At 36.8% G+C, this 24,647-nt stretch overlaps 1 protein-coding gene across 1 annotated transcript in view; it reads left to right on the top strand.

The window, feature by feature from the left end:
* EFNA5 (ephrin A5) overlaps window positions 1-24,647 on the top strand; it is a 213,974-nt gene that overhangs the window by 183,523 nt on the left and 5,804 nt on the right. The window contains exons 3-4 of the mRNA XM_082784393.1: window positions 20,688-20,753; window positions 21,167-21,247. Coding sequence (XP_082640519.1) covers window positions 20,688-20,753; window positions 21,167-21,247 — 147 coding nt within the window. The remainder of the gene's footprint in view (window positions 1-20,687; window positions 20,754-21,166; window positions 21,248-24,647) is intronic.

The raw sequence follows: 24,647 nt of genomic DNA, 5'->3' as shown, positions 1-24,647 counted from the left end.
TCACTTTTTTTCTTTTTATTAAAAAGAAATAAAAACTTTTCAAACAAGGTGTATGAGTGAGCCCCTAGGCTCAAAATGGTGGCCACATGCAGTTGATACTATTATGTCCCAAGATTCTTAGCAAATCAATATAAACTACATAGAATCATAGAATTAGGTGTCTTAGTGTTTTTTTTTGTTTTGTTTTGTTTTGTTTTTTACAGAGTGTTCTGAAATGCATAGAATTGCTTTATTCTAAGAGAAAAAAAAAAAAAAATCAGAAAAATCTTTTCAGACTTCCAAATGTTTTCACTTTCCCTCAGGACAATAGTAGGTCATCCTGAGATCTACATAATTGGCCAAATGAGATTTTTACTGCCTCTGAAATCTCCCTGGCTTCCTCTTTACATCATGGATATTTAATATTTAAAGAATCAAGTGGTATAGCCAGCTAGATACAGCACTGCTTTGGGGAATTAAGAATGGCTTGAAGGTGTATCAGAATCTCACTTGTGCCATGCCTCTGTGCACAAAAGTAACCAGGCTCCTGATAATGGGTATGTGGAATAGCATTACTGTCGCTGATCTTCTGGGGGTGAAATGATCTTAATTATTTGAAGGGTAATCAGAATGGCAGTATATTAATCAATTTAAAGAGCCCTGACAATTCAGTCCTAGTGGTATTCAAACCGTGTTCAGGGAAAAATACACCAGAATGGCTTAACTTACTACGTTTTAAAAGTTGTAGGTGGAAATACTGTGAAGATACAAGCTTGGATTTCTTCTTACCTGTTTTTTGACATATCTGTCTTCAGTAATACTTCCTGTATTGTGATGTCTGTAGCATTTAAAACTGCATGTGGACTACTCCTCTCAAATATTTTAGCATTATACAGAAGATGTTCAACTATGAGCTATGCAGCTATGGTATTCTATAACATACAGCCCTGAACAGGGACTAAAGTCAGGATCCCTAGCAGGAGCTGCAGCAGGGCTTGTCTGTACAAATGTGCATGTATTTCAGCTGGAGAAAACTTGAGCAGAAATACAGTAGCCTCAGGCTGAAAAAGACATTGATTCTTTCTCTGGCATCCTGGGGACTGTAAAAGAATGCAGCCTCTTCTGTTGAAGAGGGCTTAGAATTAACATCTCTCAGCTTCTGGCTGGTGATGCGCAAAGAAGTCATGAACTCGTTTTTCCTCAGATGTCTCTGAGATATAAGGTTCATGGAGTTATGTATACAGTTCTTATTGGTGCTTCATGGAGGTGGGATCTGATTAGGTCCTTTCTGCAAGCAGCATCATCAAGAGGGTGAAGGGGGCAGTAACACAGTACAAGCTCCATCGTTGCCTCAGCAGGGTAGAAAATACATTTGTTTCTCAGAGAGAAATGCAGAAGCAAAGCATATGCTTATTCAGGAGTAAATATATGTTCCAGTGAGGGTCATGACAATGTTATTTAGTTCAAACGTCAGCTGAGTAGGTTATTGTTTAACAATATCTTTTCTTATATTTTCTTGTATTTTGCAAGACCTCTTAAATTGTTATGTTAGCATTTGAATATAAGTGGACAAATTATAGTGTTACTGGAGTTTCAAATGAACAATCATGTAAGAACACGTTTAAAATACATTTACAAGAAAAAGATATTAAGACTAGTTGTCTGAAGCCTCTAAATATGGATATTATTTGATATGGATATGCAGCGCCATTGCTGGTGCTGTAGTCATGTCAGGGTCTCACTGGAGAAATCCATGCAATCACAAGATTTCCTTTTAGGAACCAAGCATCTGTGTGACAGTCACATAAGTGCCCACCTTCCAACCTGCACTCTGCCACAGTACTGAGTTTCAAACTTAAATTGGAAGCATTTTAGATACTTCCTGTTGCACCATTAAAAAATAGCTGACAACTAGGTAGCAGAAGCAACAGCTGCCTAGTAGCCATGAAGTTTACTGTAGCCAGCTCCCGTATCTGTACAAATCGCGCCACTTCCAACTTATAATGAGAAGGTGTTTCACTCATGACCCTTTTCCCCCAGCCCAAGCAGAGCTATCAGCCAGCATGGTTAGAAATGGTTGCCAGAAATAAGGTTCCTCATCTGCAGTGCTGCACCTGTGGTAGCTGTGCTGAGAAACATACACCAATCCAACAGCATTCTGTTCACAGTCCCACTTGAAATACTCAGTGGCAGCTCAAGCGAAACTGTGTAAATTAGTCACTGTCACGTTTAGGCATTAAAAGTGGAATTAGTAATTTATATTAATCACAAATGTTTCTCCAGGTTTTATTAACAAGCAGATTGGCTGCCAAAGTGCTCTCTGGAAGACATTTTTTTCTCCCAACTGCCATGCAGAACAAAACAGTTATTATGGGCATTTAGATAAAGATTAACGGTTTCAACAATTCATTTGAGGAAAAACGTATTTTACTATACATTCCACTTCAGCGCAGACTGTCACTGCCAGCGTGATTTGTCACCTACTTGATAAAATTATACAGTGGAGACACAAGATGGTGTAATTCATTTTAAGAATAGAAACAGGTTAATCAACAAAGCTGAATGAGATTAAAATCCTAACCAGACCCACGTTTCATAATTTTTGGGCAAGTCCAAATATCCAATAAGATAATTAAGAATACAACCATTCTAGTACTTTTTATTTCATTTTGAATCTGTTTTTCCTTCTTTTCTTCCCCACACCATCATGCCTTTAATTTCCTCAAGATGGTTTAATGTCCCCTGTTTACTTCTCCTGGAAAAAACAGTCTAAGTGACCATTTAATATTCTGTGCATCTGCAAGTAGTCCTCTGGAATACTGTGGGAGCTGTCCATGAACTCAGTGCAGGGTGTGAAGAAATGACTAGAATGATAAGAAAGAGGTCAAAATGAATATTGGAGGTTTTAAAAGAAATGCAGAGCAAACTGCCAGTATGACCTTCACACTTTCACGTGTTTTGTACAGACAAAATCCATTTCCTAGCATACTACCTTTTGAGCTTATCATGTTCCAACAAATTAAAGAACAGACATGCTATATTTTATTCTGTTATAGCTAGTTCCTTTTTTTCTTCCATTTTTGCATTTTAAGATGTTAGAAAATGAAGCAAATCAAAACACAAGTTTGCTACAAAGGAGACAAACAAGGGTTGAAGGAGAAAAAAGCTCATTACAGAGAGATTAGAAAATTAATTGATTGGTGGCTCTGACAGCTCCCATTGGATGTCTAAGGATCCTGTGGAAAAAAAAAAAAAAGTATAGTCTCAAACATAACATTTCTTCCTATTATTTTTTCACTTGCATAGAGAGTCCTCTGAAGCATCATTAGGTTCCAATTATTTTCAGTGAAATATTTCACAAGAAAAGGGCATGATAAAATCAGTAGAGGTAGTTTTATTCCCCTGAGAAACTTACTATGTCTAATATTCAAACAGTAATAAAGAACTAAAGAACTAAGAATACTCTGTTGAGCATCAGACTTAAACTGATTTCAGCAGGGGTGATTCTGTCTCACTGAAGTTTTGGAACTCCTGTGACACAGTGCTTAATTTGTTCCCTCCTTCCCCCCAAAATTAGTATGGGGCAACTGATGTATTCAGCAGGGTCTGAAGACTTGATTGGATCCATGGCTTGCTATAAGCATTTGTGAAACTTGCAGTGAATCTATTCAGTGAAGGATCTATTGCTAATTTTCTTTTCCTAAGGGCACATGTTTGTTCAGAAGTACTGTTCTTTCAAGAAAAACAAAATGTTTGCAGCAGTGCTTAATTCTCCACTTACTGACCTCTCTTCTTGTATTTTTCATATATTTTTTAAGCAACTATGTGTATACAGATTGTATGGTCTTATATATGCATATGTATATAGATTATATATATAACAGTAATGTGAAAAAGTCACATACTGTTTAAACTTTTGATTAAAAATAATCTCTTTGCATTAAAGGCTTTAGCTATTGTGGTTATATATATATATATATATATATATATAAAAAGCTAATTTTGTCAAATTAAAAACATAAATAATTTTGAGTCCATTGAAAAAATCAAATGTTTGTAGTATAAGTACCTCCTGAGAATTTAATTGTTCTCTCAGTAGATTATCACTCTCCTCCCTGAGCTGAACTGCCCAATAGTTTTTTCTTGTCCTCGGTACAGCGTAACCACAGTACTAACACTACATGTCGCTGACTCTTTACTAAATGAGAATGATGAAGATAAATTCAGTCTTAGCTGAGAGATGGGACTGCTTGCCATGCTGCTCAGGATAGACATGCAACTATTGTCCCTTTAGCTTTCCTTCCCTGCTGTGCATAGTTCCCTTCCTCTTTTTCCTGGTAAATGGATGTGCATTAGAGGAGACCCATTCCCACTGAAATCTTTGCTATTGAAGAAAATGGCAGAAGGAGCCATTCTCTACAAATGTGCTCCAACACATTTCCATAAGGAAATATGTGAGCTTTTTAGAAAAGAAACATTTTGGTTTGCAACCCAAATTCTCTGAATGCAAAATATAATTTATTCATTTTTACTGGACTTTCCCAAATTATATAATATTCCATATTATTGCTGCCTCCTTAACAGAGGGAGGATAGTTCCCTTTCCAGTAGCCTTGCAGTTATCTGGCACCTAATTCTGTGGAATGGATGACATTTGTGGTAAGGGGTGATCTGAGGGTCCTGTGCACTCACAGACCCTTGAACTGCTCTCTGCCCAGCCACATCAGCTGCTGCATTTCATCAGAAAAAAATACTCATTACTCAATACTCATAATTACTCAATACTCAATACTTATAATCCAAATTACTGAATGTCTTCTATGTTTTGCACTGGTCTAATGGATGTACATCAAGAGTTAGTTTGGGAAAAGGCCTTATAAATGGCTATCTGGGGATAATATTTTTAATACCATAGTCTATCTGAGAAGAGATATTTCTGCCCAGACCTTTCGTATTTTAGTAAGGTAGAGAATATCTTGAGTGAAAAATAAAAAGAAGGTTCTGGGGAATTTGATCTCAGACTTACATGGCAGGCAGAAAAGGAAGAGAAAACTTTGGAAATTGTATCAACTCTGAAGATGAGGACCAATGTACTTTAGAAATGTGAATTAAAATTATGTTTTTGGTACCTGTGTGAGTATGGCTGAATTTTCACAAGGAGGCACGCCATTCTATGAAGTGCTTTTGAACAGCATATGGTATTCCAAGTGCAAAATCTATGTGCTAATCTATACTACACCCTTATAAACACGAGTTGAAATTACAAACACGTGCATTCAATGAAGTCATCATTGAAAACCATGCATAAAACAGCTAACAGAAAGTCCCATGAAATTGCCCTAGCTCTTCAGTAACTGTACATCAGGCTGAAGAAGGAAGACCCTGAAATGGTAGCTTTCTGTGAGGAATTAAAAAAGATTGTAAAAGTAACTTCTTTTCCTGCGCCATTTCATACCAAAATGGTTTTGTTTTTAATTTACAGGTATAAATAACCCACTGATAGTTTTGTTTCAGATTTGAAATGTAAATTGAGACTATGTATATTGAATGCTAAAAATGATTTATCTGAGTCACTTTAACTGGACTTCTGAAAAACAAAACAAAACAAATCAAAAATCCTGTTTCCAGTGCATCTGCATTTGAATGGAGTCATTATTTATGCTTTACAGGACTGACCTGAAATATACCTGACCATACACATTTTCAAAAATGAAAAACGAAACACCTAAAAACAGGATAAATACAACATGCACAAATTACTGTATGAAAATTGCACATATGCTTCTTCAGTCCTGTTCTGGCTTGATCCCAGTCCAAAAGGAGGTAAAATAAACAGGTTGAGTATTACAGGCCATATGTCAGAAGTGCTTAGCATTCCCAATTAGAGTCATAATTTTAGAAGTACTTAGCTGTCACTTAGGTATCCAAATAGTTGGCCAGATTTCTAAAATGCTTTGCACACGAAGCACTGAGTTCTTCTGAATATGTGATCTCTGTTGCGCATTGTAAACATCTTGAAATACTGTCAGTAGGTTCTTCTGCATGTAATGTTTGTGTTTTGCCTTTTTTTTAAAAAAAAAATGCAAATACACAATTCTTGTGAACTCAGGAACTTTCTGCTCACCCATAATCACAAGCAAAGATTGTCTGGTATTGTTAGCTGTTCCTTCCTTTTAACACAAAGTGCAACTGTTAGCTTAGAAACACATAAAAGAGTGATTGTAGTGTTGATGTCGATGGAAACTGACTTGAAAGTACCAGGTTTCTTTTACATTTAACTGGTGTTTTAAACAGCTATGTCTCAAGAGCAAGAGTGTGTCTCTATAGACATGTAATGCTTTAATCGTATGGAAGCAGCCTAGATGGGGAGACGAATAACAGGGACAACTGGAGCACTGGGTTGGCTTACCCTCTGGTCAGGTGCCATCAGTCATGCCATGCCCTCAGAGGTGGTGGGAGCAGGGCCTGTGGGCTGCCCTCCCTTGGTACCAAGGTGCTCAACGGTGGGCTTTCCTGTCAGGCTTTTGTCATATGTTGTGCAGCAGACCCCTCACATTAAGCTAACCTACAGGGATTTGTTTTGTTTTATTTCACATTTTTTGTGAACTCATGGTTTGGTACTTTATCAGCAGTCATGTTCAAGGTGTGAAAATTTTAAAGAAAAATCATTAAAAAAACATCTTCATTATGAGCTGCTAATGAATGTGACCTGTGGGTACAGCCCTATGAACCTCCTTTTCTCCCAGGCGAATGCACAGAATTCCTGTAATTTGAGCTGGTGGAGACTTGTCTTTACAAACACCATCACCTTTCATTGACAGTGGCTCCCACATGTCACTGTTCAGTCTTGGGCTGAAAGGCAGACCTAATGAAGGAGCTTTCCAGCCCTTGGTGCAGCTGTGGCACTTGTTCTCCCTGCTGTGCTGCACAGCGCACCAGCCATTTGTTGCGAAGTTCATATTTCACGCTGCAGGGAATTGAAATGATTGAACAGACAGGAGAAGAGTTTTATTTGCAGTAGCCTGTGTATCCCTAGACTCTGATTTGGCATAAAACATCTGCTTCATGATCTGTTTCAAGGCCAGTTCCCTTCCGCCAACAAAGGTTACGACTTCAGGCAAGCTGTGCCTTCGCTGGCAGGGGGAGATTTGCCTGAAGACTTGATTTAGTCAGAATCAAAGCATCCTGCCACAGAAATCCTTTTTTCAATTACTTCTGAAAAGGCAGACAGACGGTAAATGTATTAACATATTAAATAGTAAGTAAAGGAGTCTGATGACTTCTGCTGTATGGGTTTTTGTGAGAAGTTGATATAAACAATGTCTGTGTATATGTGTGCATGCGTGGCTAGGAATAAACATTCACTATTATTCTGATAGTAAGAGATGTGACGGATACTCTACATGTTCCTGCTTCTCTCTGCTGCAAATGAGCAGAGTCAATAAGTACATCTATTGGTTTCAACTACAGTTTATGCATATTTTTAATTTGCAAAGTTAATTGGTGTAATATTGATGCAGCTTGTGTTAAAGTCCTAGGAAATAGGCCCTGCAAGATGAAATATTTGTGAATAAATTAATGCATTACATCTTCTTTGTATTCCTGGGGAGGACCTAATTTCTTTCTTTTTTTTTTTTGTCTCCTGCCAAAAGTCAATTTTTGAAAGACTGATACAGACGTTTTACAGAAGTGTCATCTTGATCCATGCAGCCATAATTTGAAAACAAATCTATGTTCCTTCTTGCAATAACATAGTCAGCTTCAACCTTCATTAGAGTGAGCAGCATATTATCATCTATGTGCTTCACTGCCATTGATGCACAGTCTTTGCAACATATGGCTATTTTTCCTCCTCCTCCTCCAAAAAAATCCTTTCTCCAGCTTAAAAAAAAAAAAAAAAAAAAAAAAAAAGTAATTGAATATTTGCATATCTCCAAGGAGCCATGCGGGTTAAACTCTGCATTCATCTTCTGTAGTTCTTAGGCCTCTTTTTGTTTAAGAGTAAGAACTATTGCTTTTATGAAGTGCCTTTTTCTATAAAGTCAAAACCTCACAGCAGTGCACAGAAAGCCAGTGGTATAAAGGAGCTAAGTAGAGTCTTTAATAGAGAGAGCTAGGTTGTAAGTGTTTTTGTTCCTACAGAGCAGATAGATTTGGTTCCATCTGTTCCATATTCATAACAAAGGAGCTCACTTGCAGGAGGACTGACTTCCCGGGAGTAGCATGGTAATGATCTTTTCACCACAGATTGAAAGGATCTGAAAATGGTCACTTCAGCTCAGCAGAAAGCAGCCAGCACCGATAGTGCTTCAGACCTGCTATTTGTCTGCAGCTCTGTTTCAAGATGCATGTTTTTCTGAATAAAGCGAAACAAAAATGTAAACCTTGATCTCCCTCCCCTGCTCCCTGTGTTTGTTGTCCTCCTGAGAAGTTGGGGATGTTGTCTCAAACAATAATGGAGTGACGTGTTACAAATAGAGGGTCAATTTATCTTTATTTATTTATTTATTTATTTTTATCTTGTCATTAAAAGGCCGAAGTGAAAAATTATTTAAAGCCATTCTGAGTTCTGTTTCCTGTTTTGTTTTTTTTTTTTTTTTTTTTTTTTTTTGTGATCCCATCTTTCCTAGAAAGACAGGTCTGTGAATGGGAAACCTGAAGCCCACAAAAAAAAAATCTTGTCTCTGCAGGATATTTCATACAGGGAGAACAGAAAAATGCAGATGTGTACCACTAACACTCTTACTTGGCTGAAGAACAGATTAACCAGTGACCCCTAGAAGGTGAACAGGAAGTTGTATGGTGATCTTAAAAATTAACTAGGAACATGGAACAGGAAGGATCCTTCTGTGTCACTGGCTCTGGCTGCACAGCCTCAGCCAGAGAGCATGGAATGGATGCAGGTTTTGTGTTGTCCTGGCTGGAAATCCTGCAGGGGTGTGCAGGACCCAGTGATGTGCCCCCTGCTCTGGGAGGATGGTGCCTGAGGCAGCTCAGAGACTGGGGACAGATGGATAGACACACACTGCAGATTTGGTGGTTCCCCACACCCCTGAGTGAGGTATTTGGTCTCAGACTTTGTTTGTTGTCCTTTTCCTAAGTTTGGCTGGGAGTTTGTCTGAACTCTGCATGTTTTGCTACACTAACTCAAGGAGAAAATACATGCATTTTCAGTGGCTCTTTTCCTAAGGTAAATGGGACTGTACGCAGGCTTCTGCAGAGAAACTCAGTACGCTTTTGAACATGAGGAAAGGATGCATCTGATGCACAGTGGCATGCAGCTCTGCACAGGTACCAGAACTAGATCCAGTGCATATGTTTCTGGTATGGATTAGCCATGGACTGGGATACAAATGTAAGCAGATCCTCCTGGTTACTGAAAGCAGGATGGAGGATGTGTACTTCACTGACAGGATTGCTCTGGTGTGACCAGGTTTGAGGTATTTCCCAGCAGAGATGTGGAAACACAACATTAGGTTAGAGACATTGAAATGGAGCAGTGATGGATACTGTGTGGCTGAAAGAAGTTAATTAGGTGGAGGTTTTGTCCATCTTTTGAAGTGAAATATGTGTCAGCAAGGAGGTGTAAAGTAAGTGGTCTTGTGTTATCCCATACTTTTCTGTATGTATGATCTTAGATACACATGGGAGGCACAATTAGTGTGGCTCACAACATGATATGCAAGTTCATGGCTGGTTAACAGGCACAGAACATAGGAACAAGCTTGCGGTGAGGAGATGCTTGCTGTGATCAGAAAGTACTGGGTGAAAAATAGAGATGAAAGCATTCCTGGGAAAATTATTGGTGTCAAATGGGGACTTTTCCAGAAGAGCGACAGAGAAACACTACTGTTCTGAGAGAGCACTTGTTACAGCATTTGGGAAAGTAAAATCTCAAGGAAGTACCTGTATGGCTCAACAGTCTGATGAAGTACTCACTGCATTCAGAAACTGGTTTCCAAACCATCTGGGCTTTTGAGTCCCAGTTATGAAAGAATGTACACATATATATCTAATTTTGAGTTCAGCTGGGAATGATCACTGGGAATAGGGCTAAACATCCTGTGGTATACATTAATTAAAAAAAAAAAAAAGCACAGAAGGAAATAATTTGTGGCAGAGAAATGAAAGGTTAGCTGTCCCATGGGTGTTTCAAACTTTCCCACAGTCATAGTTATGACAGTCTACAGTCCTTTTCTGGCATAGGTGAGACATGTCAACTTCCTGATGAGGTAGCAGCTCTCCCTGGTGAGGCTGCAGCAATGCTTATGTAGGTTGGCCTTTTTCAAATATGGATTTAAAAGTATGAGTGTGGCCTGTGGCAATGAACACAAACTGGGCAGGTGAAAGAAACAAGCAGAAAGCTAGAAGCTCAAATATAACTGCCATAGCCTGACACACTGGCCAAATTTCAGTTAATGATAAAACTTCAGTTTAATGTGTTCCAAAATCTTTCATGGTAAAGGTGACAAGTTAAAGGGCTAAAGAAATCTTTCTAAAGACTGGGAGAAAAATTTCTGGCACATATGGCAGAGTGATTGAAGGTCCAATAGTCCATCTGCAGGACTTGAGCAAACTGGGAATTCACCTGATAAAGATATACTGTTATTAATATACTGCTGGCTTCTGTTATTTTATATGTACTCTATTAAGTCAAAACCTGGGACCCTGTCACAGTAGGTGTAATGAATCAGAAGATCTCTGCCCAAAGAATTTGCCAGAAACAGGCTTGAGTTGCAGTGGATTATTATGTATTTTACAAATTTCACCTTTTCTGCTTCATGCCTGTTTTTCATCCAGCTCAAATTTGGATTTGTCTGTGTAAAACCTAACTGTGTGCATAAAGACATTTTTTTGTAAAAGGTATGCTAAGCTGATGTTAAACTTTTACCAGTGGGAAAGGACCTTCAGAAATATGTTGAACAATGGTATTCTCACTAAGCAGTGTATTTGCATACTTTCGGACATGCATGTACGTTCAAACATGTTCAAACCTGCATTATTCTCACTGTTTGCCTTCATTTTAAATAACAATAAAATACGGCCCACAGTCTATGTTTTTTTCCGTATTTCTCTTGGGCCTAAAGCAGCTTGTTGCAGATGTCTTCCTGCCTTTACATCTCCCTCTGCCTCTCCCTCCACAAAAAGAACATAAACATAGAATTTTGTTGCTTTGGTTAGGTGAGTCAGCAGAAGTAACTTCTCATGTCTGTGTACTTGTCATACTCCTAGTGCAATACAACATCCATAATTATTTCTTTATTTTTATGAACTGACAGAATTTACAAGCACAGCACGGGAAGCTAGAAGGTTTCTATTTTTTTTAAGATAGTGGGAAGCCCATGAAAATGGAGTAGAATGGAATGCTCCTCTCAGCTTTAATTACAGTGTCAGCAGTGGTAAAGCTAGACAGGGGTAATATGAAGACCATTAAAGTATATGAGGTTTAGAAACATGATACACTACCCACAAATTCCATGTGAGTGAACATGTTGCTTTAAAGATCAAAAAGAGAAGGTCATTACTAACAAGACTATAATGTCTCTTCAAAGGATTTACTCATGTCTAGTTCTTAGAGATGGAAATTAGCAAAATGGATAGCCTGCTTGAAGAAAAACATTTTATTTCTAGTGATACCAAGGGAAAATCAAAGTGCAAAAGTGCTTATGAAAAGTATGAGGAGGATATACTTTTCTCTAAGTGCTATATTTGATAGTATTAACTTGTTTTATTAGCAATTTACTCTAATATAGTCTTAATGTTGTACAATAACTGTATTTGTTTTTGTTAATGCCATTGAAAACGGTAATGAGATCTTAAGTTTTTATTTCATTCTAGTTAATAATAGTGTTGGTTTGTTGCAATAGAAATGTATGACATCAGTCATTTATATTGTGCTAGTGTGGAAATTTTAGCCCTTATTTTATGGTATGTATTTTTGCATTTATAAGTTTGCATTGATAAGTTTGCATATATAAGTTTGCATTTATAAAAGAGAAACTTTCTTATATGAGAGAAAGACCTGAAAATATTTAATGTGGGAGTAACCATATGATCTATTCTTCATCTATAGCTCCTTATATTTCACAGAATCTATGTGCAACTAAAGTCCATTCAAAATAGGATATGCCTTTCATTTATCTCCAGCTGAGCTTTGTTTTTTAATGAGAAGAAACACCACAGTGGCGAGACAGGTTCTCTGGGAAGCTCAGGCTGCAGTTAGATGACAGCTTTGCCCCACTTCATAAACAAATGTAACTGCTTTTACTTTCATGAATAAATAAATAAATAAATAAATAAAAGTCTTTGCAAAGCACAACTGAGCTAGGGTCTTGTGTTTTTTCAGGGTTTGGTTCAGAGGAACAGCTCAGATAGGTGGTTTTTTGTTTGTTTGTTGTTTTTTTTTCCAGCTGAAATGTCTGTTTTAATTCTGAGGGTTTAAAGGATACAGGCATTGAGGTGATTTTGCATTTTCCTGAACTCATCTGGACTTGGCAACCTGGGAAGAAAGATAATATATCATGAGTTTGGACTGAATCCAAAGTGGTGTTCTCTGCCTCATCTGAGCTTCTGCTCACCTCTGCAGGTGCCCAGTTCCATGAAGGGCTGAGCTTTGGGGTGTTTTGAAGTTTTGCACTAAAAATATGTGGCACCAGCCAGGCCAGTGACAGGGATGTCTTGTCGTTACGTCTAGGGTCCTTCTTGAGGCACATGAAGGGCTAAACAAGTTATGTCCACTAAAAGAGGAAATACCAGTCAAATGGGCCAATTTATACTAGAATGTTAATACTGGCTTAGTTAAACTGGAAATCCATGGTTTATACCTCTCTTAATGCTGGAATAGGTTTCTTTTCTATGTCTTTGATATGAAATCTACTTTCATTCTGTGTAGCCTACAAGATATATAAACTGAAGTGGATTATGAACTTCAAGAAAAGCTTATATATTCTTCTTGGCCAGCCAGCTGCAGTGGGACGGTTGATTCAGCATTAAGTGCTAATGCAGAAACACTGACTACGTATTACTTTCTTCCAACAACTCACTAAAATAGCATTGGTATGACAAGTCATTTATCTGGTTATTTTCAGGGCACCTGAAAGATATGGTCGCTTATGACATAATTCATAATAATCCACCATTTTTGCACTAGTGCAAAGATAGGACAAATTAATTATACTACATGAGAAAATAAAGGTAATATTTCATGATGTTTGTTGTGCACACAGCTTTCAACAGGTCTTTTTCTCCATTGCTGTGTACTCTGTGATTTATAAATATATCCCTCTGTGTATGCATACATGGATACACAGAAACATTACATGATTGCTTTTAGCTTTACTTCGTACAGATGTACTTGAGCATGCAGGAATAAAGCAAAATGTGCATTTGTATTATGTACCCTTGTAATACTTTGAAACTTGTAATATTTCAAAACTTAATTTGTAAAGACTAATATCCATAGTACTTTTGCATATATTAAGCCATAGGCAGTATTAGCAGTGACCTTGTATCTGTTTATGTATTTATTTACTTATTTATTTTCCTCAGTAGGTGATTTTTCTTAGTTTTCAAGGGTTGTTGGCAATACTAGATGAGGTTTATTTCCAGGTGAGATTCTCTCTCTGTCTGGTAGCTTGAGATTTCTGAATATTTAACATGCTCTGTAATTTTTGTTTTCAACCTCATCCTAGAGATGACTAAATATAGACAAAGTATTAGTGGTAGACAAGATCGTTGGCAATAGTAAAGGCACAAACAAATTTAGTCACAATTTACTCAGGATATGTGTCTGATCACTAGATCTGAAAAATGAGTAAGTCATGGATGTTCAATATTTAAATTTGCCCAGGCTGAAGTCGTGTTTATACAGTCAGAACAAAACTCTTGTTAGTATTGGGAATGAAAGAACAGACAGGCAAAGACCCTTTTCTTAAGTCAAACTCAAGGGTTGGTGAAGGCAGGGATTTCCTTGGGACCACTATTTATCTGTTTTTAATTTTAGATTTTAACACTCACATGGAGAAAGTCATCTGTAAATCCTTTCAGGTAGCCTCTCTTTTAATTAATAAGTTTAAAGACCCCTTCACTGTCCTTAGGTATGGGTCTTACTTTATATATGCACACAAAGGAGATTTTTATTGATTCATTAAATTCTAGCTGACTTTTTCAGTTGTACCGTTTATGCAAATTTGTAACTTTTTTTTTCAATCTACACTGTGAGAAGAATATTAATAACTAATTCTGCATTTACCTGGCTAATTTACATACATTTGTGTTGTATGGTAAATCACATGAAAACCTACAGGGGAAAGGCTCAGCTCTTCTAACAACTAATAGGCTACTTTTTCTTTTCACTTGCACAAATTGAGAAATATTGCCTGTGGCAAACATAATGGAAAACTGCATTTTTAATGCGCTCACACATACTCAGTTCCTTACAAAAAACAGCAGATGACTGTTCTTAAAAATAAAACTTTCTAAAGCTCCATAGCTGACACAGGATATTGAATGCTAAAACACTTCTAGTTGGTGGAATTATGATTTGCAGGTTATATAAGGTTACCTGGATATTGGATTTGACTAATGGGAGTGGTATTGTGCCTGAAAGGGGCTGGAGGCAAGTCACAGCTGTAAATGTTTTCTCCTGAGGAGACTGTCTGTAGCCTACAGCACAAAACATGTGGAAGGCCTGAGTAAACATGAGTACCTGCTTGACAAAGACAGTGTCCTGTGTATGGGGTTGCTCTGTGGGTTTTCTTTGTGGTGTTTCCCCAGGTGATTACAAAAGTTCCAAGAGCAGTCCTTCTGACAGGGCTCTCAGTGTTGAGTGTTCGGTCCAGTTGCCGGCAACCTCAATTTGGTGTGCTGGGGAGAAATTCAAATTAATACTCTGTTGGCTTCCCAGCTTAGACCAATACGCCTGTTCAGTGCTTGTGGTTTGGAAGCACTTATCAGTGCCAGGAATGTGAATAGCACACAGAGGATGTTGGTAGTAGTCCATCTGCAAGGAACTGGAGAGATCTTGGTGAGATCTCTTGGATCTTCTCTACAAGGAAACCCTGTTTATTAGCCATCTGAAGAGAGAGCAGAAGAAAACATTCACTTAAAGGCCAACTGAGAGAAATCACAGCTCTCAAAAATACAGAGAGAAATGAACAGGTTTATCTCCACATTTTTTTCACACAGTGGTTTATAATCCTTCAAATAATATTACAAGTGAACTGGTAATTGAAATGTGAAAAACAAAATAATAAGAGAAATTATATTCCTTTGCCAGTGTACCCCCAGTTCTAAAATGAAGGTGCCATCTGAGTGACTTAGATAAATGAAGCATTATTTGTACACTGAATGGTTCCAGTTTTGCTGTCTAATAGGGCCCATAGCGGATTGTGGCTTGAATATTAAGTATATTTGTAATGCTAAATGAGGATTTGAATTGCATTCATGAATTAATTTTTTATATCAGGACTTACATTTCAGTAAAAAGTGCAATGTTATAATTAGAAAGCTAAGAATGAATGAGGAGACAAACAGAGAAAAGCGTTGATTACATGTGAGTATCAGTAAATAGGATGGATGGTTGAGACACTCTTTATATGCAACATCCAAATAATTTTCTCTTCAGTTAGAAACTGAGGCTCAAATAGGTGCCAGCCAAACTACTGCCTGTCTCAGGAAAGAAAATGCTTATTTGTGGCTTTTGTCACATGACTAGCAGGTACTGATAACCACATTACTATTGAAATTTTCATACCTTGTCTTTTTTTACATTTACTTTTTAGTTAGCCCACTTTTTAGCTTGATTGAACCATATCTGTATGACTCTTTTAAGGAGATTTTTGCAATTTGTAATTTGACTGAAAATCTGTTGTGAGAAAAAAACACCACTGTTTTCTGTGTATGCCACTTTTTGTTCTCTGATTGTGGCTCTCCAGTAGTTATTGAATAACTCTGCTAATTCTTATCAGGCTGAGAAAGGACGTACCTGTTATTTATATCTAATATATTAATAATATACCATGTGTTTTCTAACAGAAAACTGCTTTGGCATAGGCTGAAGGGAGATGGATATGTATATATAATTTCCATATTTAAATATAGCTAGCAAATACTGAAATATTTATGGTTTGGCTCTAGATGAGGAGAAAATCATTTTCTTCACTCACTTTCCTTACAGGGTATAAAAATGGTAGCCAGAAGTGGTTCAGAGTTAAGAAATTTTCTATTCTAATCTATCTTTAGTGCCATTTTTGGATCCAGCTTGGCTCTAGTCCTATGAGCAGTAGTTCACTGTGTGTTTGGTTTTTTTTCATCTGATGGATACAGAATTTTCACCTGAAGAATACAGAGATTATGACTTAAATTTCTTTTGAATTATGAAATTTTCCTTTTTTTTTTTTTTTTTTTTTTTTTGAAAAGAGAGTGAAGCAGTTATTTTTTTATGATCATTAAGGTGTTTTAATATATCCGGTAATTTCAGAGAGATTTTAATGCATGTTTGCTCCTAATCTCAAGACTTGGAGTAATTGTAAAGTATAAAATGTGATCTTCAAAAGACAGACCCAGGAGATTCTTGTGAAGTTGCTGGTAGGGGCAGAGTGGGTAGAACAAAATATCACAGGAATTATAATGAAATCATAGGAACTAGCAACACTGCAGATTTCTCATTCTGTGTTTCTTTGTCATTCTTTGTGACACAAACTAAACCACTCAGACCTTTTCTATTCTAATATCATTCATGGAAAAAAAGAGGATATAACCTCTTCTGTTCCTTATAAGGAATCTTCTTTCAAAAGATTCTTTTTGTTGTGCAGCTAAGTTTCAATTGCTTTTTTTTTTTTTTTTTTTTTTTTGCCTTTTTTTTTTTCCTTGGGAATTTCAGCATTTGAAATGGAAACTGTTGCATGGGACAGTTTCCATTAGCATCAGAGTCTTCCTGCTCTCAGAACTGGCCTCTATTTTGTAGCTAATATCACCTTTAAAGGGGGCAAATAGAAAAGCCTTATACCAAAGCCTTAGAGGCTAACGTGGTTTTGTTCAGACAGGAGAATGAAATTTCTCTTTGTACAGGCCAAGAAAGGACGTCTTTTCTTATAGTATAGCTAATGCCAGTAGAATATAACAACAGCAGCAATAAGTTTAGCTGGGAAGGGAAATTTAACAGACCCCAGCTGTCAGAGAGCAGTTCTTTTTCTCCTTTCCAGAGTTCAGCAATGTTGCTCTCTTGCAAGCATGCAGGAGTCTCAGGGAATCTGTCAGACCTCTACTGCATTGGAAACCCACCTTTCTTGGAAAGTAAAACACCTTGAAAACAGTGTCCTTTCCTAACCTTAGGTCCTGAAGTCAAGACACTAGTTGCAGTCAGTTTGGTAGGAAATGTTTAGTTTGAACTGATCCCAGAATTTTTCATTTAAGCATCAGATTTTGTTAAATCCTAGCCGCAGCATTACTTCTGCTTCAGAAAAAAAAAAAAAAAAAAAAAAAAAAAAGTATTTAGGGTATTTAGCATCTATTCTTAGTAATATGCTAATATGTGCAGCTTATCCTGTCCTTTGTTTTGTTTTGGTCATTTGGTGTTCCTTTGTAGTTGTTACTCAAAACATTGGCTGGTAGGTCACCCTGGTTGGGAGTTTTGTGTTCTTTAGCAAACGTTTGTCATTAAAGCTACTTTCATGTGGAAGAATAGGACTTCAGACTTCAACTTGAGTTAAAGCTTCAACATATTAACTTAAGAAAAAAAAAAAAAAAAAAAGTTTAATGAACACCCCTGGCTTTCCTTAGTGGACAACAAGTATGATGTGCCTAAAATTTAGCGATAAAAGATCCTGAGCTTGTTGCTGAAAAAGGAAAAATAATTCCTAGCTGTTGGCATCATAATCCAAGAGTCAGGGTTTTCATAATATAGTGGTGAAAATATTGCAGAATAAAGAAGACAGGGGATAGAAGGGAACAGAACAATACTGACAAACTGCAATAATGTATGAGAGAGCAGGATGGATGACATTAGCCAACCTGACTCTGCCCTGTGAGTGATACATCTGGACATACGGGAAATACTACAAATTGTCAATGTTTTTGTTTTAAGATGAAAAGGAGAAGAATGGAGGAAAATAGATTGCAGCCACCCAGCTTGATAAACAGCTCTTAATTTCTCAGGAAGGCCAAAGAGGTTGCACTGTATCACTTCATCACCTTGTTCTTAGTCATTGAGACACATGTGAGAGCAGAACAAAATGTCACTTGATTATTTTTTCTTAATTATCATTATTCCCTCTGAAGGAGTAAAACACTGTGGTTAAAAAGGAGTCTTCCTAGTTCTACTGCAAGCATTGAGGGTACATAATTTCCTTGGAGAAGGAAAAAGCACTTTTTCATACTTATCACTAAAACCGTGTTAGTTTCAAGGATGATGAATTAAATGTAACTGCTATGATTGCAAAAGGACTGCAGCTCATGATACAGCACATTATATGCAACCCTACGTAAGGAATGGTGACAGAAGAAGATTTAAGCAAAGGGCAGATTTCAAAATTTTCTCCCAAAGAACATTGCTAATCACTAGCTGTTGTTTGCTCTTAAGAGTGTGCAAATATTATATGCACATATAAACTTTATATGTACAGAACATTCATTTTCTGATTTTCCAGATGAAATATTATTTGATCCTAGCTATCGTAGTTAGTCAGTGCTAGTGCTAAAAGGGTGTGCTAATAAACACCAATGAGCTCAAACATGCTTGTTTTGTGGACATAAACAGCAGCATGAAAATGTCAAAGATAAAATGTGCCTTTGAATAAATGTGTATCATGATGTACTTCTGAAATAATTTCTGAGCAGGAAAAACTCTGTTGGTGATATAACTACTATATGTTCTCTAGTTTGGATAATATTGGAAATGCCATTTCCACCTTTATGTTAGCAATACGGTAATAATAGAATTCTTATCTTTTGAGAAATCCACAACTGCCTGTTTAGTCTGAGCAAAGCTGTTTGCATATACTCAGAGAGGGCCACAGAAAGGACACAATTTCCTGAATATAACCACAGAGTGCAAATATTGTGCCCTAAATAACACACCAGTTACTGTAAATGTCGGTAGAGGGAGTTTTTCTGACTTTGATTTAGTAAGAGCCTACAGCAAAGCCAGCTGTTAGCACTTCTTAACTGCTTGTCAGTGTGAAGGGGGGAGCATCATTTCTGCACACTTTTGTTTTGTGATTAAAAGAGGGAAATGATTTTTCAAGCACTTCCCAACAGGTGCAGAACCACAGCTTTAGTTCTGTTTGATTCTCACTTTGCTTCTTTTTTGTGTTCCTACTAAATCTGCTAGTTCTTCCTTGTAGGAAAAAGCTGATGCCTGCTTTGGAAATGTATCATCAAAGGCTACCAGAATTAATTTAAAGTTAGCTGAGGAGCTCTTCAACTGTGAGCTTGGCACATAGACAAAGAGTGTGTGCTGATACGTCTGTAACATACATATGTATGTAAATATTTTTAGCTATTTGTCATGAACAGGAACATAATGGAAAAACATGGATGATACTGTGGTAATCAGAACAAATTAATTTTTGGATTGCCAGTCCAATCATCTTTTGTAAATCCAGACAGTTTTCAATAGTTTTCTGCAAAAGTCAACTTGTTCTGCCCTAGTGCATAGCTTTTTGGATGATAGAGAAGGCTTTGCAATGAAATAAAAATGACTTTAGGTGCTTCAGGCAGTATTTCAGGCATTTGAGGGTTTTTACAAGGGCACATACAAAAAAATGTATGTGCAAATGGTCTTTCACAAGTGAATATTTGCATGCCTAAGTCAGGTAGCTTGGCATGTTTGCCTGTGATCGTGTATTTTGAGACAAGCATAGTTCCTGAAAGGAAGTTTTCAGAGCAGCAGTTGTTTTTCAGAAATAAGTACATGCTGATGCTAGACTTATATGTATGATCTTTTGTACAGTGCCAGACATCGTTTCCTCTTTTTTGTCTCCTCATACTGTAAATACTTTTCCAAAGAAATAGTTTGAATGGCAAATGATGGAGGAGGGCAGAAAGAAGGAATAAGCTGGTTGTTTGTTATGTAACATAGGGAATCATATTTTGACTAAAGCTAAATAAGAATTTTCTCAACAAAGTGGAGAATACAGAGGCTGATTTTGCAGTAGAATGTAGTTGCGTTTATTTAACAGGGTGTATTTTTACTTTCATGGAGGTAAGTACGTATTTATATTTTTAGCATTGTCACCTTCAGTGTCATTTTGTCTTTTTTTTTTTTTTTTTCATTCCTTTATGGGTCACTGAAGCCTATGGCCTACCATTTCAAGACTAGCTTTCCTATAAATAATCTTAATTATTATAAAGTGTAATTTTTCAAGGTAGACACATGCACTACAGCAGAAACCTTATGAAGCTCTCTCTTGAGAAAAACATGTGGAAAGGTGAGAGGAGATAATGAAACATTATGAATATCATGTGCTTCACTTCTCCTATGGAAAAAAAAAAATCAAAAAAGAGATTATAGTAAAATCTGCAGTTGCTTCCCTGCTTTTGCATTATCAACCCACTTTGCACACTTGAAGTCCTTAGATGCAGAGGCTGAAATGTGTCCAACCTTTCAGATGAAGGGAAGATAAAGGGTGTTTGATTTTAGGACAAAGGATCATATGCATTTTCTCTCTCTTACTCTTTCACTTCTCTCTTATTCTTCTCCATTTACAGCTTCTGCAATCCCAGATAATGGAAGGAGATCCTGTCTAAAGCTTAAAGTCTTTGTGCGACCAGCAAGTAAGTTCTTTAGATTAAGCTTTTGAGGGTGGCTTTGTAGCGCATGCTTTACTGTGTGGTCTAGTTAACAGCAGTAATTTTTTTTTTCCATTTTTTTTACTGTTAAATCTTGTGTATCTGTTCAGTACAGCAACATTTGTGTTATGGTTTTCATCATATTTTCTTATCATTTTTCATAAGGCTTTATTTTAATTACATGGCAATTGCTAACTTGTTGTTTCTTAAACTGTTGTACCAATGGAAGACTACACTGGCATATGGATATGTGCCACAGACTTTAAAATATAAATATGCTTAATTATATACAGTCAATAGAGAGAAAAAAAGAGAGAAAAAAAAAAAAAAAACAGAAAGTGGGGAGTTTAAGGGTGTCTCACTAACATATTTGGCTGTTATCTCTATTTTTGTTATAGACAGCTGTATGAAAACTATAGGTGTTCATGATCGTGTTTTCGATGTTAACGACAAAGTAGAAAATTCATTAGAACCAGCAGGTTAGTATGCTTAGAGAATCTCTTTTAAAAAATGTGTGTATCCCTCTGGTGCTTGAGTACTTTTTTCCTCTTCTCTCTGCATGCTTTGCATGGTATAACTGCTCTGCTTTTGCTCGTTTCTAGCAGTGCTAATATCACTTGTGATATATTTCCTGTCTCCTTACTTAATGCAGGGGAGGAAAAACGTTGCTTTTTCATTTATGCAGTTTAATAAAATACGGTGTGTGCCAGCATAAAATTTGATTGGTGTCATGAACTTGCTGGTCCATCCAAGCCAAATATTCAGCATGTTTAAAGACTACTCTAGTTTTTGACTGGGACCAAAGTCTTAGAAAGTAAGGGCACACTTCATGTGTTTTGTGATGTCAAAAGACTTTGAAAGAAATAGAACCACTGCTTGTTTAATGCTAGCGCATGACACAGGCATGCAGCTGATAGAGTTAGTGTTTAAGTAAGAAATTAGTCCTTTATATATATACATATATGCATATTTTGTTAGACAAAGTATTGTTTTTACATGTGCAAACAAACACATACACACACCGATAAATGTGAATTTCTATCCTGTTCCAGAAAACTTAAGATATATATATATTTTTAATCTGTGGTTGACTTTTTTTGTTTGGTTTTACTTTTTTTTTTTTTTAATTTATTTGAATAATTTGGTTTGTCATTTTTTCATTTGTTCCCCAAAATGCTGCCTTTAAAAATAAGAATAATACTTTCTTTTATACAAGAAAGAAATCCTTATCAACACAGGGAAAAGTTGTATTATCCTCCACCATCAAGCTGTGTGGGAAGTGCATGTGTATGTTTGTATGACTCAGGTCTATGACAGATAGGAGCATGTTTAACTCTAGGGGTGTGAGTAATCCCATCCACCTCAGTGGGATGTCTCATGACATTAAAATTAGGTGGGTATGTAGGGCAAGCATGAGCAATAGTATTTATCTGTTTGTTTTATTTGTAACACACTGTTCACACATTGCTATGTTCAAACCTCAATAATTAAAAAGCACAGTTAAATAAACAAATGATACCATAAACATTACAAGTGTTTAAAATTTAGTATTTACCCTGAAGAACAGATTACCAAGATCTTTTTTCTTTCTTTTGTCTTATATTATTTGAAAGAGACTGTTCCCTTGGTTTTGTTTATTGTTGCCATTTATTTATTTATTTATTTATTTATTGTTTTGTTATTTGCTGATTCTTTAACTAAAAGCCATTATTTAGGCAGAAGTATTAATAAGATTTCCACAGTTTGAATGATCTGCCGATAAATACACAGTATAATTTTATATTTTTCTTTGAGAGGGTTTTCAGAACTCACCTAAAAATTTTGTTTTTGAGAATCAGGGATGTTCTCTAAGCAAATATATATGCAAGATGAGTGCATTTACAGCAGAGATGGATTTGCAATTTTATTAACATTATTCACCTTCTACAGGAGGCATTAGGATGATCATTTCCCATCTCTAGGTAACCTATGAATCTAGAAACTCAGTGCACTCTTTTACACTTTTTGAATTGGTGCATGGGCTAATTGAAGTGTATTCCCCCTGGTACTGGTTTGCAAAAAAGATCATGTGAGTAATAAGCATTTGATCGTAGTGACCTCACTGTATATTCTTTTCAGCAGTACTGCTCACTTGCCATTGAATGGCTATACCTAGCTAGCACCGTCACAGAAGCATATTGTTAGAAAGCAGCAGGTGAAACAGAGAACCCAAATCATTCAAAGAGTATCCTGCAGTCTGAGATGAAATGCTGTTTTTGTTACCAGGGGGAGATAATACTCTTAAAGAGAAGGTTTTCATTCTGAACCTTTCAGGTATCAAAATGTTGACACTCCCAAGATCAGTGTTTATTTGCATTATTATTTGGACCAGTCACCATCAGATAATCAGTCATTCCGAGATCTACTAACTGCTGTCATGCTTTCCTGTTATGAGGTTGTTAGGCTTGCTGCTGCCCCAGTGGATCTTGTATGTAATCTGTAACATGTACTCACCTACCTGCCTCTTGCGCTCATCTTCTGCTTGTGTGCTCTCCCATGCCTGCCACCATCTTCTCCTGCAGTACACAGGAGAATGAGGAGGCAGGAGGATCACATTCAGCAGATTACTTACTGTGACCGCTCTTCTGAAAAAAAAAAAAAAGTGATTTTTGAAGCCTTATGATTTCACTTGTTTTGCTCAGAAAGTTCAGAAAGTTGCAGGAAACTGATTTGTAGAGATCACTCTTCTTTCAGAATTTACTGAAGTAATCGTCCCTATTCTTGTCCACCCCTTCTGTCCCTAAAACAAAAATTGCAGCTGTGGAATAATTACACCTGATGCATATAATGTAAAGCAATGTGATCTGGAAAATTCATGGTTGTCAAAATAATTTTTTCTAATTACCGCTAGTATTCCCAGTCCTTAGCAGTGACCTTCCAGATCTTATTAATGAATTTTGTCATATTTGTCACTTGCCTTCATTGTTTAAAACAAACTCAAACCTTCAGCCTAAGCATTAAAGATTTTATAACCCTGCACCTCTAAGGAAAATCATATTTGTAAAGTGATTTTGAGAACTGCAGATGAAATGTGTGCTGTAATATATGAGCACAGACACCTTGGGACTGCATTGACAGAAAGCTCTGATGATTTCTTGTAAGGAGACCCTTAAATGAATTCCCCTGTGAAGAGTTTTTTTTTTTTTTTTGGTTGTTTTTTTTTTTTTTTTTTTTTTATGGCATCATAGAAGATTTCCACGTTTTTAATTTAGGAATTAATCTTTTTAGTTTAGGACCTTTTTGGTTGAGATTTGTTAGCAGTACTCAGTGTTCCAGTCGTGAGAGCTGAGAGTCATAGAGAATTAGGATTTATTGCTGCTTCACACTAGTTCTGCCCTATTGTGTTTTAGTCCTGACTCATGGATATAATTAGTAAAAAATGTTAACATTCAGTCTGCAAATTCAGACTTACTTGCAATTCTGTTGATGATGCAAGGGGAATGATGATAGTTCACATCATTCTCCCCTGTACTTTTAGTTCATCAGTGGTGAGTATATGTCTCCAAAGTGGGCAGAGCCAACTCTATGTATATCAAAGGAGATAGAGCTGACCGGTAGTACAGGGGTATCTTTTCCCCACACCTTCTTTGGGTATGATTTAATGGGGAAGTTGCTCCTGTGAAGTACTGTATTCTCATTGCAGTGTCACTGAAGCACAATAGTGTAAGTAACTTACAAGTGAAATACGGAACAGCTCTTGGTTCTGACAACCATCAGAACTAGCAGCTTTAAATAGCCCTTTCCAGCCCTTTAATTGTCCCTTTCTTGCAAATGTGAACATGTTCACAACTGATCAGTGCTTGCTTTTCACACTTTTGCATTGAATAGCACCAAGGACAT

The sequence above is a fragment of the Aythya marila genome (genome assembly GCF_965140915.1).
Source record: "Aythya marila genome assembly, chromosome: Z".
In the NCBI taxonomy this organism is placed as follows: Eukaryota; Metazoa; Chordata; class Aves; order Anseriformes; family Anatidae; genus Aythya; species Aythya marila.
This window is presented reverse-complemented; position numbering and strand designations above follow the sequence as displayed.